Below are 16,646 nucleotides of genomic sequence, written 5' to 3'. Positions count from 1 at the left end.
TGGGAATTTTTTCAGAAATATAAAGTTATTTTATTTCTCCAGCTGGCTCTGACTGGCGCCCCTTCCTCATCCTACATCTATGTATTCACTGATGCTACAGCAAAAGACATTGAGCTCAAAGACTCTATTATAGCTCTCATTAGGAGCACCCAGTCAACGGTAAATACAGAATGGCACTTAAATATGACCAGTGTTCACTCGGGCTATTTCAGCATGGAGGCTGTGGGTATAATCTTGACATTAATTGATCTCCACAGGTGTCATTCTTCATGACTGAAATATTTGGCAGGCGCCGTCGTTCTCTCAGAGCTGCTTCCTTTGGTGACTACAGGGAGATAGCTCTGGTCTCTGGAGGCCAGGCCATCCAGGTCTCAAAATCAGAGCTTCCTCAAGCCACAGACATTATCCTTGACACCTCGACTTCAGCTCTGGTATGATTCTGCAGTTCAATAAGTTTAACTTATGTGAAGCTTGTAAAAAGCCTTAAATGACTGGACTAATGTGAAGATTTGAGATAACTGAGTAAGTCAACCTTTCCTTGCTTTTGTTCAGGTGACAGTTCTTCAGCGAGCAAGAAACCCTGGAAAGCAAGAGACATTCTCCTTTGTTTTGGATGAATCACTGAAAAATATCACTATCTACATCACGGGAACAGCCATTACTTTCATGCTGACGGACCCTGCTGGTACTTTTTCCACTGGAAATGATTTATTTATGTAGTATATTTCATAGCTATACGGGCAGCATGGTGGCGCAGTGGTTAGCACTGCTGCCTCACAGTTAGAAAAATATCTGGAAGGGCTGGTTTCGATTCCACCTTGGCCCAGGCCTCTCCCTCTCTCTGTGTGGAGTTTGCATCTTCTCCCCGTGTCTGCGTTGGTTTCCTCCCAGATTCCAAAGACATGCACTTACTGGGGTTAGGTTGATTGGCTACACTAAATTGCCCAAAGGTGTGTGACTGAGCGCGTGAATGTGAGTGTGAAAGGTTGTTTGTTTCTCTGTGTTGGCCCTGCAACAGGCTGGCGACCTGTTCAGGGTGTACCCTGCCTCTTGCCCTATGCCAGCTGGGATAGCCCCCCCCGCAACCCTGAACAGGATGAGCGGAAGCGAATGAATGGAATGAATGAATTTCATAGATATTAGTCACAAAGTGACTTACAGAATATATACCAAAACAATTAAATTAACAAGTATTTATCCTGATTGGAAGCAAACACAAAACAAGTGTCTGTCATCATTGGTGCAAATAGAATTGTGATTTATCATAGAAAAGAATAGAATAAATAGAATAGAATAGAATAACCCTTTATTGTCATTGTACATGGTACAATGAAATTGTGCATGCTCCTCTCCAGACAAAGTCTAGTTCTCTGCACTAATTATATAGGAAAATTAAAATAAATGAGTATAGTGGAAAATATAATTTAAATACTCAAACTGTACATTATTACACATACCTGTAAAAAACTGTGAAACAGATGGTATTTTTCTTTACAGTCCATATGGCCCAGGGGGAGAAACTGTTGGTGAGTCTGGTGGTGTGTGATTTAATTGACCTGAAACGCTGTCCAGAGGGTAGCAGGTCAAACAAGTTATGTGCAGGATGTGAGGGGTCTCCTGTGATTGCAGTGATTCTCCCAAGGCAGCAGGTTTTGGATATGTCCTCCAGGGAGAGCAGCGGGCAGTCGATGTTCTTTCAGGCGGTGCTGATAACCTTCTGCACTGCTTTCCTGTTTTCAGCTGTGGAACTTAGGTACCAGATGCCCAGTCAGTCCACTTTCCACAGAGGAGTGATAGAAGGCCAGCAACAGCTTCCTGTCCAGATGGTTTTTTTCTAAGGACATGGAGGAAGTGAAGCTGCTGCTGAGCCTTCTCAACTAAGGCCTTGGTGTTTTGAGTCCAGGAGGGATCAGCTGAGATGTGGGTGCAAAGGAACCTGAAGGTGGTGACAATTTCCACATGTTCACCATTTATTTCAAGGGGGTGTGATCTTGTTGGTGCTTCCTGAAGTCCATAATAAGTTCTTTGTTTTTTAAAACATTCAGTGTTAGACTGTTCGCTGAGCACCAATGTTTTGCTGCCTCAGCCCTACATGCTGGCTCATCCCCATCTGAGATGATTCCAACCACGGTGGCGTCATCCACATATTTTATGATGATGTTGGTAGGGTGAGTTGGAGTGCAGTCATATGTGTAGAGGGTGTACAGTAGAGTACTGAGCACGCAGCCTTGAGGGGAACCAGTGTTGTGTGTGAGTGTGGAGGAGAGATGGGGGCCACATCTGACAGATTGTGGGTGGTGAGTGAGGAAGTGATGTATCCATAACTGATAATGGGTGTTAAACATTTCCAGGTGTAACTCAGAGCCAAAATGAGATCAGTGGTAAACTGGGGACCATAAAGGCTGTGGGCAACTTGTGGAGAATTCGTTTATACTCTGACAAGCAGACGGGACCCTGGCAGATCAACATCAACTCCAACCAACCATACACACTTCAAATCACAGGTAAAATAGGGTACATATTTATTTATTAAAAATGTCCTTTATATAGAAGTATCAGAAGTACATCCGGTTCAAGGAGTTCTTGCTGTATATGTACATTTACTGTAAGTCTGTATTTACAGTAAGTCTGCTTGTGTTTCCAGGTCAGAGTACAATTACCTTTATCTATAACTTTGTGGAAAGCTTTGCTGGACCTCACCCAGGTTATGCAGTGCTCACTGGGCTTCCGCAAGCAGGTACAACATTTTCACTAAAGCCTGTCTATTGTTTTATAACTGAAGGTAGTTTGGTCATCACGACCTTATTTGCCTGTAGAAATTTTTTTATTTTTCAGAGACTTTTATTTTTTATTCTCCCCCTTCTCTCTCTTTTTTTTTTTTGATTTCCAATCAGAGTAGGCTTTTAAAATTTTAACAATATTTCACACCAAGTATGCAAATTACAATCCAAGTAAAAAGTGTAGTTAATTGATTTGCATGTTATCAGCCATGTGCCTGCATATGTGCAGTTTCTGTACTACAACAACATCATCTACTGGTAAAAAATATACATGCCACCAGTGGTACCGTGATTGGCTCTGGCAGACAGATCTGTAAAGCTCTTTTAATTAATTTTTTTTTTTTTTATTGCACAAGGGATAATTTCATTTTCCATTTCCTTTTCTCCACATCTTGATTCTTTTCTTTTTATGTGAAAACCCAGGCCAGCCAGCCACTCTGATGCTCTCAGTTATGGGTAGAAGAGGTCCGTCTTCGATGACTACTGAACACATTGGTTTGGCAAAAGTGTTAGTTTCTGAAGGTGTTAGCAACGGTGTAATAACTGACATGGGCAATGGAGATATTCTGGTGACTGTTGATGCAGTCCCTGAGGGGGAGTTTGTGGTCACTGTGAAAGGAACTGACAAAGTGTCAAACAGTGTATTTCAGAGGCAGTCGACCACTCAAGTGTCTGTCTCCAAAGTGAAGATCCAGGTTTGTCATTTTAATTTCCCTTTTACTGTTACACAGCTTTTCTGTAACAATAATAACAGGTAGAATGGGGATAATTCAAATCCAGTTCATTGAAAAAATAGGTTGAAAATATTTAAGCATGATATCAGGCCTTTTTACCTGTTTCTTCTCCGTGTTCCCTGTAGGCTGTGGTGGGCAGCAGTGTGGAACCAGGAGAGGACTTTAAGCTTCCTTTCAGTGTGATGACTCAGGGCTCTGGTGGGACGTACTCCATCGGTGTGAGAAATGACAGAAACTTCCCCATGTCCTTCCCAAATGAGTAAGAGGAAACTGCTAAAATAATACCTTATTGAAATTTTATCACCACTGACAGACTGATAATAAAAACTTGGCACAAAAAGTAAAGAAATTTGTCTGTGGTGAGTTATTTCTTTGTTGTAAATATGCTTCTTGCCAAAAAATCTCATTAGTTGGAAGGCCTGTCTATTTCCCCTTAAATAGAGGCACATTTCTGAGGAAAATGCATTTGTTAGTTGAGCAGCAGAGTTCAGTATGTGGGTTTTGCCCTTGAAAAACTTTCCAAATCATCTCTGCAAGTACCAAACAGCTTATTCAGCTATTCCTTCTTGTTTGGATCCATTTATGGGATTAAATGATTGAAGTCTGAAGAAAACATATTGGCAATTTAACAATTTATTCATTTAACAGAGTAGCATGTGGAAGAACCATACATAGCCACATCAGGTCCTCTAAAACTAACAGGGTGGAGTACCTTGTGTCACCCCACCAGCCATTTGGTATAGAAGTTTAGGGTGAGCAATATCTGTTATGACTCCACCAAAATGTGTTCTACATCAGCAAGCTTTTACCACATCTTTTGCTCTCATCTCTACAGACTCACCTTGACAACTGGACAATATGCCAATGCTACACTGACTATAACACCACCTGCCAGCACGGAATCAGGCACTGATGTCACGCTGACTGTAGAAGCAAAGTCATCCGATGGTGTTGACTCCAATTATGTTGTTTTGAGATTGTCTGTTGTTACCAAGGTAAGCCGGTCAAATCACCAGAAGCACATTTAAACATAGCTACAAAAATTGCTCTACAGACATGTCCTCCTGCTCAAAAGCAACATGTCAGTCCTTTCATACATGTTCAGCATATCTTTCTTCTTTTCTTTGCCCAGATTACAGATTTTGTTCAGCCGTCATGTGAAGGGGTTAGTGTGCAGGCTAATGACTGCCCTCATAATCTGGCCCAATGTGGCCCTTTCCAGTGGGAACTCTCAGCTAACATTACAGATGGAAACGGCACCGGGATTGACAGCATTTCTCTCCATCAGGGGAATGGAACCCTCATATACACCTCACTGAGTGCCCCCATCATCCAGGCAAACTACAATGCCTCCTGCTGCTCACAGATTGTTGAAATAGTAGCTGTAGATAAAGTTGGCAATGTGGGAAAATGCTACCATTCAATTGCTCGATCAGGTGGCCCTCCCACTCTAACTCTGTCACTGCCACTGTGGATTTACCTGTTGGTATCTACCTTCTTGCTAAGGCCTTGAAGGGCTCAGGTTACATTATGCTAATCTTCAGGTCTTTAATCTGCACCGAGTTTAAAACATTTTAAATAATGTGCCTTTGCTATGAAGTCTGTTTTGTCTGCTGGTGCTCAGCTTACATAGTTTTCTTTTTCAGCTACACCCTTATCCACAAGGGATCACCACAAAAGATGAATCCACATTTAATTTGGCACAGTTTAATGGCAGTTCCCTTTCCTGATATTTGCATCTCCTTCTGGTATTGAACCAGAGATCTTTTAAGTGTTAGTCAAATGAGTTGACAGCTATAATCTGGAGTTGCCAGGTATGAATAAAATACTGAAATAAAATGTTCACTCTGTACTTAAGAAATGAAGGTCAGCTTCCTGAGCATTTCTGGTATTTTGAGTTATGATTACCTTAAAATCTGTGGGCAGAGTCAAACCCTTTTACCATTTTAATAATATGGTATTAAAATTTTTTTTGCATTTTTGTGCCCTAATACTTAATGCTAGCCAACATACAAAAATGTACATTTCTGTTCAAATCAGACATGTACTGTGGTGAAATATGCATGCACACTGCCTTAAAGGAATAATTCTGCATTAGGTTATAATTGCTGAGGGTAAAAGATACACTAGTCCCAACAGCCAGTCTCAAAGCTGGGGATCAGTCCACTAGGACCTCCACACATTACACCCAACCCCTACGATGCCTCCTGGGGGTGGGGGGCCTACAGAAGGGTGGGCCCATGTCTCCTCTTCGGGCTGCGCCCTGCCTGGCCACCAGACGTTCTCCCTCGAGCTCCCTCCCAAGGCTTGGCTCCTGGGTCTCTATCCTGGGAAGGGTAAACAGTTCCCTTGGTGACTGTTCCATAGGGTTCGCTCTTTGTCTGGCCCCTCAGCCATGGTGGACCCTACCAGGGGGACAAGCCTCTGGACAATATAGCTCCAATGATCAGTGCGGCACACAAACCCCTCTACCACAATCAGGTGGTGATTCATGGAGGAGGTCTTCTCAGGGTCTTGCTCACGAGTGATGGGAGAAAGGAGCGGGAGATTGACTGAGTATGCTGCACCCGTCTGTCACGGAAGGGAGCTGAGCATGAAATCGAAGCTGTCAAGTTACCGGTCAATCTACGTCCCTACCCTCACCTACGGTTACGAGCTTTGGGTAGTGACCCAAACAAAGAGACTGCGAATCCAAGTGGCAGGAACGAGCTTCCTACGAAGGGTGAGGAATGCAGCTATTCGGGAGGAGCTCAAAATAGAGCTGCTGTTCCTCCACATCATAAGGAGCCAGTTGAGGTGATTTGGGCATCTGACAAGGATGCCTCCTGGACGCCTCTTGGTTGAGGTGTTCCGGGCATGTCCTAGGCCCCGAGGCAGACCCAGGACACACTGGAGACATTATATCTCTCAGCTGAGATGGGAACGACTTGGGGTCCTCCCAGATGAGCTGGAGGAGGTGGCTGGGGAGAGGGAGGTCTGGGCTTCTCTGCTTAAGCTGCTGCCCCCGCAACCTGGCCCCGGATAAGTGGAAGAAAATGGATGGATGTGTCATGATCCTGGGCAAGTAGCCCAATGTGCCTTGTTTCTTTGAGTTATGTTTTCAGTTCTGGGTTAGGATTTTAGGTTACTGTGATTTTCTGTTATAGTGTATCTGTTTTGTTCTCATGTCTTAGTCCTTTGTATCTTGTTGTGTGTGGTTTTGTTTTGTTATGTTCTTCAGCTTGTGTTTCTTATTGTTCAGTTTCTCAGTTGGGTGATCTATTTAGTTATGTATTCAGGTTTCGCCATTTATCTTGTCTGTTTTGTTCCCATATCTTGGCCCTTCTGTGTTTAGTTTCCCTTCCCATTGTTTCCTTGTGTAATATTTGATTCCCTCTGTCAGGTTTTCTGAGTTAGGTTTGTGTGTGTTAGGTTGGGTCACTTCCTGTTTTATTTTGGCAATCTTGAGTTCCTTGTGTTTTGTATCTAGATTTACTTCCCCTTGAGTTGTCAGTGTATTGTGTTCAGCTGTGCTCTCACCTGTTGCCCATTCCCTCGTTATCCCTTTGTGTATATACTGTCTGGTTTTCACTCATTCGTGGCTGCGTCCTTGTCGCTGCATGGGCAGTGTCATCGGCGTTGTTGTCACTGCCCTGCTGTGTGCTTCATGTTTCATACCATGTTCTTAGTTATGTTTATGTTCAAGGTTAGTAATGTACTGCTGGCACCTGACCAGTCTCGCTTTTTGTTTGACCTTGTTAAAATAAAGTAAGCTTAATTATAGCCCTTGCCTCCTGAGTCCTGCTTTGGGGTCCTCTGTTTTGCCTGCACCAGCAGAACGTGACAGGATGGTTTAAAGATAAGTAAAGAAAATGATGTATCCCCAAAATTTATCTATTGGTGGTTTTGTTATTCACCTAAATACCACTATTTTCTTAGTTTTAATGTGGAGAGCTGCCTTACATGCAATAAGTGCAGGAAGCCAGAGATCAGTATATGTAAGAATGAATAACCAGCCTGAGAAGATGATGATATTGGTATAAAGTGAGAATTAAATGATGAAGTATAAAAACAGTTATCCTGTGGTAGACAATCATAAAGCTGTTATACAGAAGAGATCGTCTGTGTATTAGTCCCATTGGATGAACCAACTGTACATTGTTTTGAATTAGTTGAAACTGTGCAGCATAACTGAGTCATAGTCATTATTAAAATCTAGCACAACAAAGATATTGGGGGACACTTATTCATGCTGTAAATTTTAAATGATGAATTATAAAATGCTAAATACAAAATGTTTGTTCATAATTTTTTTCCTTTTCTCAAATGTCTGAAGTGGTGGGGATGCTGAACCGGTGTGTTGTGGTAAAGAGGGAGCTGAGCATGAAAGCTAAACTGTCGATTTATCGATCAATCTATGTCATGAGCTTTGGGTAGTGACTGAAAGAAGGAGATTGTGAATACAAGGGGCAGAAGTGAGCTTCCTCCAAAGGGTGGCTGGCCTCTTTTTTAGATGAGGAGTGTGGCCATTTGGAGGGGGAAGCTCAAAATAGAGCTGCTGCTCCTCCACTTTGAAAGAAGCCATTTGAGGTGGTTCGACCATCTGACTAGGATGCCTCCCGGGCGCCTCTTGGGTGAGGTGTTCTGGGCGTATCCTATTTGGAGGAGGCCCAGGGGTAGACCCAGGATGCACTGGAGAGATTATATCTCTCGGCTGGCCTGGGAACACCTTGGGGTCCTCCTGGATGAGCTGGCTGGGGAGAGGGAGGTCTGGGTTTCTCTGCTTAGTGCTGCTGCCCCCACGTCTTGACCCGTGATAAGTAGAAAATAGATGCATGGATGATAAGTTAAGTTGTACATTTTGCAAATAAAATGATACATCCCCAAAATGTATCCATCAGTGTTTTTGTTATTTACCTAAATATCCCTACTTTCTTGGTTTCTGAAATATTCATGTTGACCTAGTGCAGTTTCTATGGGTATATGGATCTTTGAACAGTTATGTTCATAATGTGGAGAGCAGCATTATGCACATTAAGTGCATTCTGTTAAACAGAATGTAAATATAAAAACTTAGTTTCCCCTTTAGTCAGGCAAGAAAATTCACTCACCTCCTTGGATGAGGTGTTTAGTTACTGTGCAAGAAAAATTATCAGCCTCCACTGCCATTTAGATACATAAGAAAGGTCATGTATTGACATCATTTGCAATATAAATAATGTAAACTGAATCAAGAAATTTCTTTCAGATTCAATTAAAACATTTTTCTCTTGGTGTTTATTCCAAAATTCAACACTGGTCACAAGATGTGCTTTCCACAGTTAAAATTGTGAAAACAGAGGAAAGGGAGTCAAATACTTGTGTTTATTAACAATAGGCAGGTGCTTCTCAAACTGGAGTTATGATCTCACAGATCTTGTGACATCACCTGTTGAATCAAGCAGTATGACAAAAAGATACCCGCATATTCTTACAAACCAACTTCAGTTTAAGCAATTATTTTTCACCATCCGTCTTTACACTATACTTTGCAAAGAGCACACAGTGCCATACAAAACTTTTTAAAACAAAGGTTCACATTTTGGGAAATTTCCTCATCTGTTAGTCTATGAAGAAAAAATAAAAATATTAATATGTTGCAAAACCAATACATCTATGTCACTAATCATTATGTTTCTGAAGTAAATTTTTTTATTTTAATGAGATTTAGTAGTCTACCCTGTGTTTTCAAGCTCCAGAGACTACCCTGTGTATGTCAATGATTTTAAGTCCAATTTTACCAAGTGGCCTGCATGTTAATCCGTTAGCTTTAGATAAGTTGCTTTCAGTCATTATTCTAATGGCTTAACAAATACAGCTTCATGTTAGATGCATCAACATGGCAGTAAGATTTATCAGACAAATGAGATGTCTCCATTTTCTTCAGATTTATTTCAGCCTTTGAAATATTGTAGAATAATCCTCTCAGAATGTCATGTCCTGGTCTAGTTTCCTTACAGTTTTGTTTCTCAGGTTGTTACTGTTTGTAGGTTATTGTGGGTTCCCTGTGTGCTTGTCTTGCCGTGTCTCTGTGCTCCTCTGTCTTTCTGTCTCCCAGGGTTCTTGTTTGCTGGTGTTTGTCTCCCTCCTGTGTCAAGTCTCTGGTGTTGTGTTTCAGGTGTCTGTGTGTTTTCCCTCTGTGACTAAGTTTTGCTGCTGGCCTGCACACAGTCTGTTCCCTGAGTTTTCCCAGTAATAAAAGCTGAGATCCTGTGATTAAGTCTGTCTCCAGTGTCTGCATCTTGGGGTCCTCACCACACATGACAGAAAGGCAAAAAAAGCCAATTACAATTCTCCATTTGCATTTGTTGAATATATATTGCATAAAAGAAAAAGATACTCAGCACAGCATCCATTTATGTATTACAAGAACTTAATTTACTATTATAAAACACACCAATGTTCCCAGGTGACCAGAGTGGTTTCTTAAATATCCATCTCTTACTGAATGTGATGCACATTTTGAAGATGCTTTTTCAGGTGGGCTGTGAATTTCTTTGGGCAGAGTTTACAGGAATGTGGTTTCTCCCCTGTGAGTATATTTGTGCCTTTTAGGTTATTGTAATCTTCAGCGCATTATGAACACCAGTGTCTTTTCTCTCCATTATGCCATCACAAATGCACATTTAAAGCACTTTTCATCAGGAACACTCGTCCCACAGAATGTGCACGAGAAAGGCCGTCTCCTGTATGAAGACTGACATGGCTCTCCAATGCAGCGCTGCTGCTCAGAATTCGACCACATTCCCCACACTGGTTCCATAGCAGAAACCTACCTATGACTGCCAAAGGCTGTAAAGGTGACACAATGGGTGATGTAACAAATTTGGTTTGGGAAGAAGGATCAGGCGACAGAGATGACTTCTTTTCCCCTGCTGGGGGCATTTCACTTTCTGTCATTACAGGAGGCATCCACACTTGAGCCTTACATTTTTTCACAACCTCACAGTTGGTCTGGTTCTTTGATAACCTACTTGTCTGCAATTTAGACTGATTGTACCACATATTTTGTACACAGCAAGTGTTCTCTGCAAGTATAAGGGCAGACTGTGACTGCCCACAGACTGTCTACGCTACCCCAGTGTAACCTAGAACAGAGGTAGACCAAGAGATATGCAATGGAGAATAGGTTGACGCATTAACTGTATGCAGAAAACTGTCCTTTGTGGAGCCTGACTGATGTGAACAATGAATTACTCAAGGAAACCAGGTGTTACGGTGATCACAAATGTAATTCAGAGATTAACACCAACAAACACACAACAAAGACACACAATCAACACAACAGTTCATATTGCACCCATCTTCATTCTCTTCCAGATGTCAAAATCACCTCAGTCCATTTTAGTTCAATGTGTGCATCCCTTCAAAGTGCGGGTGAAGTCAGTTCAATTCACTGTTTTCCCTTATTGGAAAGCCAGGGAACAACGTCCAAATCCAAAAGGAAATACAAATATTCCTACCAGCTCACCATTCAACTTTTCCCCACTTGAGCTGCGTCTTGATGCGTGCAAAGAAACCTGACCTGTAAACAAGGCCATTACAAAAACATCATTTTAAAAGTTTACCAGTAAACACAGTTTATCATCATGACATCATTGTGACATACATTCTACCCATCAGTACATACAATATGGAAAACCCACAGCCTGTCAAATCACTCTAAAATACACTGCTTACATCATAAACCACCAACAAGCTACTCCCCGTACCACAATCCAACTGAAAATACAGGAAAGTAAACACGCTGTACTGGCAGGATAGCCGAATCCAAAATGGCAATGTTGGACTAATGAATATTATGTTCTGTGTTCACTTCTGAACTACCCGTTCTTAACGTGAACACACTGTGACACTAATTGATCATCTAACTTAGCAGCCATCTAGCCGCTAATAGGGGTAAAGAAAACAAAAAGTAACTCACCGCTGAGTATCTGTATAGTAATCCTGCAGTTCAGTTTCCGAGTCTGATAGCAGAGTGCGCCAGCCACAGCAGGAGCCAAACACCCGAACATAGGCCTCCCTGCTACTGTAGGTCTTAAAGGTGCCGCTCAACAGTGACAGCAAACCAGGAGAGCCAATCGTGTCAGCTGATGTGTGTTATGTGATGCGTAATCGTGTAGGCTGATGTGTGTTATGTGATGCGTAATCGTGTCAGCTGATGTGTGATGCGTTCAAGGTAACGAGGGTTACACCAGCGCACTCATAAAACAAGGATGAGACAACTGGGTGGGCTAGATTTGAAGATGGCAGTCTAGAAACATTTCCCATCAACTCAGAAGGATTTTGAAAGGAGCTGCCAGGAAATATTTGTTGTAATTCAGATGGAAGACTTATTCTAGCTACTCCAATCTCCATTCTTTGAGTTCATTGTGCCTCTGCACTGAGCACACATGAATTTAGTAAACAGCCTTTTTCCATTTTAATTCACAGTAAGAAAAGGAAAATGGGCTTTTTTTGGCCACCTTGTGAAACTGCTGCCGTTTCCACTCCCTTTTCTGACTCATGTTGCTTAGAATATACAAATGATAAACTCTAGAGGGCCCTTTTACGTTTTACTTGTTTTGTTATGTTTTTGGCCTCTGTGGGTTCTCTTACTGGCTTAGAATAGGAGGATCAAATAAAAAGGATTTAGTTGGATGCTATGTGCAACCCCACCTCTTGATTCCACTAATCCAATGCAATTTAAGTACCTTTTTTCTTTACAGAGAGCCAAATTGTAAGAAAAAAAGTCGAAAAACCTTCAAACATTATAGAACCAATGAACTAAACAATCATCTATGAGCAAGAATGTGGAAAAGGTGAAACAAAATGTTACTTCATTACACAAAATATTTTTCCATTCATTTTCTAACCCAGAGACCTCGGTCTCCCGAACACTGCCTCTGGCTCTTCTTGGGAGAAATCAAGGCTTTCCCAAGTTACTCAGAATTATTCAAGCATTTGTGCAGCTCACAGATGTTTGAATAATACACTGCTATAATACATGACTCTAATAAGATGATAATACAAATATGTCAGTCAGTGAATATCTAAACTCTCCTCCAGGAATTAAATGGAAAATAGATAAATGGTAGAAAAAATTTGCAGAAAATTGAAATAGAATAGAATAAATGCCTTTATTGTCATTATACAGGGTGTACAATGAGATTGGAGGGCCACTCCTGTTCAGTGCCAAAATCCAAACTCAGCTGTCATGTTTGTATTTGTCCTGAAAATTTGCCTGCATGAAATAAATGAAAATTTTGATTTATTACAACATAATATCCACTGCACTCATGACGCTCCAGTCCTCAAAGATAGGCTAGGAGAATCAATCAAATCACATCCTAACTTGCCCACCCTTGTCAGAAGTGCCTGACTCGTGGTATAATTCACAAACGCACAACTTAAAGCAGATAACCCGAAAGCTGGAGAGGGAATGGCGTCTCACTAAATTAGAAGATGCTCATTTAGCCTGGAAAAAGAGTTTGTTGCTCTATAAAAAAGCCCTCCGTAAAGCTAGGACATCTTACTATTCATCATTAATTGAAGAAAATAAGAACAACCCCAGGTTTGTTTTCAGCACTGTAGCCAGGCTGACAAAGAGTCAGAGCTCTGTAGAGCCGAGTATTCCTTTCACTTTAACTAGTAGTGACTTCATGGATTTCTTTACAAATAAAATTTTAGACATTAGAGAAAAAATTATTCATAACAATCTCAAAGATTATTCTTCATGTTCGGCTGCTTTCAGCACTGCTGGTATTTGTTTTGACTCTTTTGCTCCAGTTGGTCTTTCAGAGTTAACTTCAATAGTTACTTCCTCCAAACCAGCAACATGTTTGTTAGATCCCATTCCTACTAGACTGTTCAAAGAAGTCTTTCCAATTATTGATGCTTCAATCTTAAAAATGATCAATCAGTCTTTATTAGTTGGCTATGTACCACAGACCTTCAAGGTGGCTGTAATTAAACCTCTACTTAAAAAGCCATCACTTGACCCAGCTGTCCTAGCTAATTATAGGCCAATCTCCAACCTTCCTTTTCTCTCAAAGATTCTTGAAAGAGTAGTTGTAAAACAGCTAACTGATCATCTGCAGAGGAACGGTTTATTTGAAGAGTTTCAGTCAGGTTTCAGAATTCATCACAGTACAGAAACAGCATTAGTGAAGGTTACAAATGATCTTAAGATAAGATAAGATAGTGTTTATTTGTCACATGCACAGTTATACACAGTACAATGCACAGTGAAATGTATTTTGTACCTGCAACCTTATATACACACACATATAAATAAGAAGAATAAAAATAAAAAAAAGTAATTCACACTATACACTATACTCTATATACTATACACTATACACACTTTTTAAATTATGATATTTACACTGTGCAATAATGGTCCAGTTAGGGCTCAGAGTTGAGCAGACGGATGGCTTGTGGGTAAAAACTCTTCTTCAACCTTTCAGTCTTAGCCCTCAGGCAGCGGTAACGCCGGCCTGATGGGAGCAGGGAGAAGAGAGAGTGTCCGGGGTGGCTGGGCTGTTTTAGGATCTTCATGGCCCTCAGCCTGCACTGCTTGGTGTAAATGTCCTGCAGGTTGGGGAGGGTGGTTCTGATGGTCCGTTCAGCTGAACGAACCACCCTTTTTAGGGCCATGAAGTCCTGCTTGGTGCAGTTTCCCATCCAGGTGGTGATGCTCCCACGCATGATGCTCTCGATGGTGCAGGTGTAAAAGTTCCTGAGCACCTTGAGTGGGAGCTTGAAGTCTCTCAGCCGCCTGAGGAGGTAGAGACGCTGTCTGGCCTTCTTCACAGTGATGTTTATGTGATGAGTCCAGGACAAGTCCTGTGAGATGGTCACTCCCAGGTATTTGAAGGTGTCCACTCTTTCCACCTCAGCACCACTGATGACAAGTGGATGGTAGTCCCTCTGCTGCTTCCTGCTGAAGTCCACGATCAGTTCCTTCGTTTTGCTGACGTTGAGCAGGAGGTGGTTCTCCTGGCACCAGTTCTCCAGGCGGGAGACCTCTCTCCTGTAGGCTGTCTCCTCATTGTGAGAGATTAGTCCCACAACAGCAGTGTCGTCAGCAAACTTGATGATGACGTTGGACTCTGACGTGGCCTCGCAGTCATGGGTGTACAGTGAGTACAGCAGAGGGCTGAGCACACAGCCTTGGGGGGATCCAGTGTTGAGGGTGAGGGAGGATGAGGTGAGGTGACCCACTCGTACCACCTGTGGTCTGCTGGTCAGGAAGCTGTGAACCCACCTGCACAGGGATGGGCCCAGGCCCAGGTCCAGCAGCTTAGAGACCAGCCTGGAGGGAACTATGGTGTTGAATGCTGAGCTGTAATCTACAAACAGCACTCTCACATAGTTCCCCTTACCAGTGTCTATGTGTGAAAGGGTCTTGTGGAGGAGGAAGGATATGGCGTCATCTGTGGATCTGTCTGGCCGGTATGCAAACTGTAGTGGGTCGAGGGTGGTGGGCAGTGAGGAGGTGATGAATGTCTTGATGAGTCTCTCAAAACACTTCATCACCACAGAGGTGAGTGCTATGGGCCTGAAGTCATTGGGGCTGCTGGGGTGTGGTTTCTTTGGGACAGGGACTATGATGGACTTTTTAAAGCAGGTGGGAATCACACACAGTTTCAGTGAGAGGTTGAATATCAGCGTAAACACAGGTGCCAGCTGGTCAGCGCAGGTCTTAAGGACACGTCCGCTAATACCGTCTGGTCCAGCCGCTTTCCTGGTGTTTACACGTCTAAACGCCCTCCTCACGTCGCGCTCCGTCACAGTGAGTGTCTCCGCCCCTCCGGCCGGGAGCGCAGCGGGCTGTCGGCTTCCCGACTCAAAGCGCGCAAAGAAGATGTTGAGTTCATCAGCCAGAGAAGCGTCGGCACTCACCGGGTGTGTGTGTGGTGCTTTGTAGTCCGTGATGGTGCGTAGTCCCTGCCACAGTCCCCTGGGGTCAGACTGTTGTAGTTGCTGTTCCAGTCTGCGGCTGTAGCGATGTTTTGCCTCTTTCACCGCTCTGCGGACGTTGTATGATGCAACCTTGTAGTCCTCCATGTTCCCAGAGGCGAGGCCGGAGTTGTAGGCAACGGTGCGGGACCTCAGGGCGTCGCGGACAGATTTATCCACCCACGGCTTCTGGTTGGGAAAAGTCCTGATGGTCCTCCTAAGTGAAGTGTCTTCAACAACTTTCCCAATAAATCCCACAACAGTTTCCGTAAACTCCTCGATGTCTCCGCCCGCGCTGCTGCGAAACATGTCCCAGTCGGTTGAATCCAACGCACCCTGCAGAGCGGCCTCTGTTTGATCAGACCACCGTGTCACTTCTCTCACAGCAGGGGGTTCCTGCCTGAGCCGTTGTTTGTATTTCGGCATGAGAAGTACAGAGGTGTGGTCAGACTTCCCAAAAGGCGGAAGAGGCTTTGCTTTGTAGCCATCTTTGAATGGAGAATAGCAGTGGTCTAGGGTCCTCTCTCCTCTGGTGGGGCAGTCGATGTGTTGAATCAACTCCGGTATCAGCTTTTTCAAGTTTGCACTGTTAAAGTCCCCGGCTACGATGAGAGCCGCATCACGCTGGTTAGCCTGATAGGTGGAAATAGCCTCATGTAGCTCGGATAGTGCAGTGTTTGTGTCCGCCTGAGGTGGAATATAGATGGCGCTGAAGATGACCGAAGTAAACTCGCGGGGCAGGTAGTGGGGACGGCATTTCAGGGTTAGGAGCTCCAGGTTAGGTGAACATGATTGTTTCAGAAGGACAACATTCCTACTGTCACACCAGTTGTTATTAATCATTAGGCACACACCTCCTCCTCTTGATTTTCCAGACTCACTCGTTCTGTCCGTGCGATGAACACTGAAGAACTCCGACGGCTGTACGGCGTGGTCCGGTATGAGGGGAGTCAGCCATGTCTCCGTGAGACAGATGATGTTGCAGTCCCTTATGTCCCTCTGAAACTGTATCCTGGCCCTGGGTTCGTCCAGCTTGTTATCCAGTGACTGGACATTAGCCAACAGGATGCTCGGCAGTGGCGTTTGGTGCGCTCTGCGCCTCAGCCTCTCTCTTACGCCGGCTCTTTTCCCTCGGGGCCTTGTCCGTGACCTGGTCCGTCCTTTGTTTGAG

At 43.3% G+C, this 16,646-nt stretch overlaps 1 protein-coding gene across 2 annotated transcripts in view; it reads left to right on the top strand.

The window, feature by feature from the left end:
• LOC115781556 (von Willebrand factor A domain-containing protein 7-like) overlaps positions 1–7,093 on the top strand; it is a 63,621-nt gene extending 56,528 nt beyond the window's left edge. For both annotated transcript variants that reach the window (XM_030731289.1, XM_030731280.1), the window contains exons 10-18: positions 43–159; positions 258–431; positions 553–685; positions 2,352–2,504; positions 2,645–2,737; positions 3,204–3,475; positions 3,640–3,773; positions 4,350–4,509; positions 4,647–7,093. In XM_030731289.1, coding sequence (XP_030587149.1) covers positions 43–159; positions 258–431; positions 553–685; positions 2,352–2,504; positions 2,645–2,737; positions 3,204–3,475; positions 3,640–3,773; positions 4,350–4,509; positions 4,647–5,027 — 1,617 coding nt within the window. In that variant the 3' untranslated portion in view covers positions 5,028–7,093. The remainder of the gene's footprint in view (positions 1–42; positions 160–257; positions 432–552; positions 686–2,351; positions 2,505–2,644; positions 2,738–3,203; positions 3,476–3,639; positions 3,774–4,349; positions 4,510–4,646) is intronic.
• The last annotated feature ends 9,553 nt before the right edge of the window (positions 7,094–16,646 follow it).

The sequence above is a fragment of the Archocentrus centrarchus genome, chromosome 1 (genome assembly GCF_007364275.1).
Source record: "Archocentrus centrarchus isolate MPI-CPG fArcCen1 chromosome 1, fArcCen1, whole genome shotgun sequence".
Lineage (NCBI taxonomy): Eukaryota > Metazoa > Chordata > Actinopteri > Cichliformes > Cichlidae > Archocentrus > Archocentrus centrarchus.
Note: the sequence above shows the minus strand (reverse complement) of the source record. Positions and strands in the feature narration are given on the sequence as shown.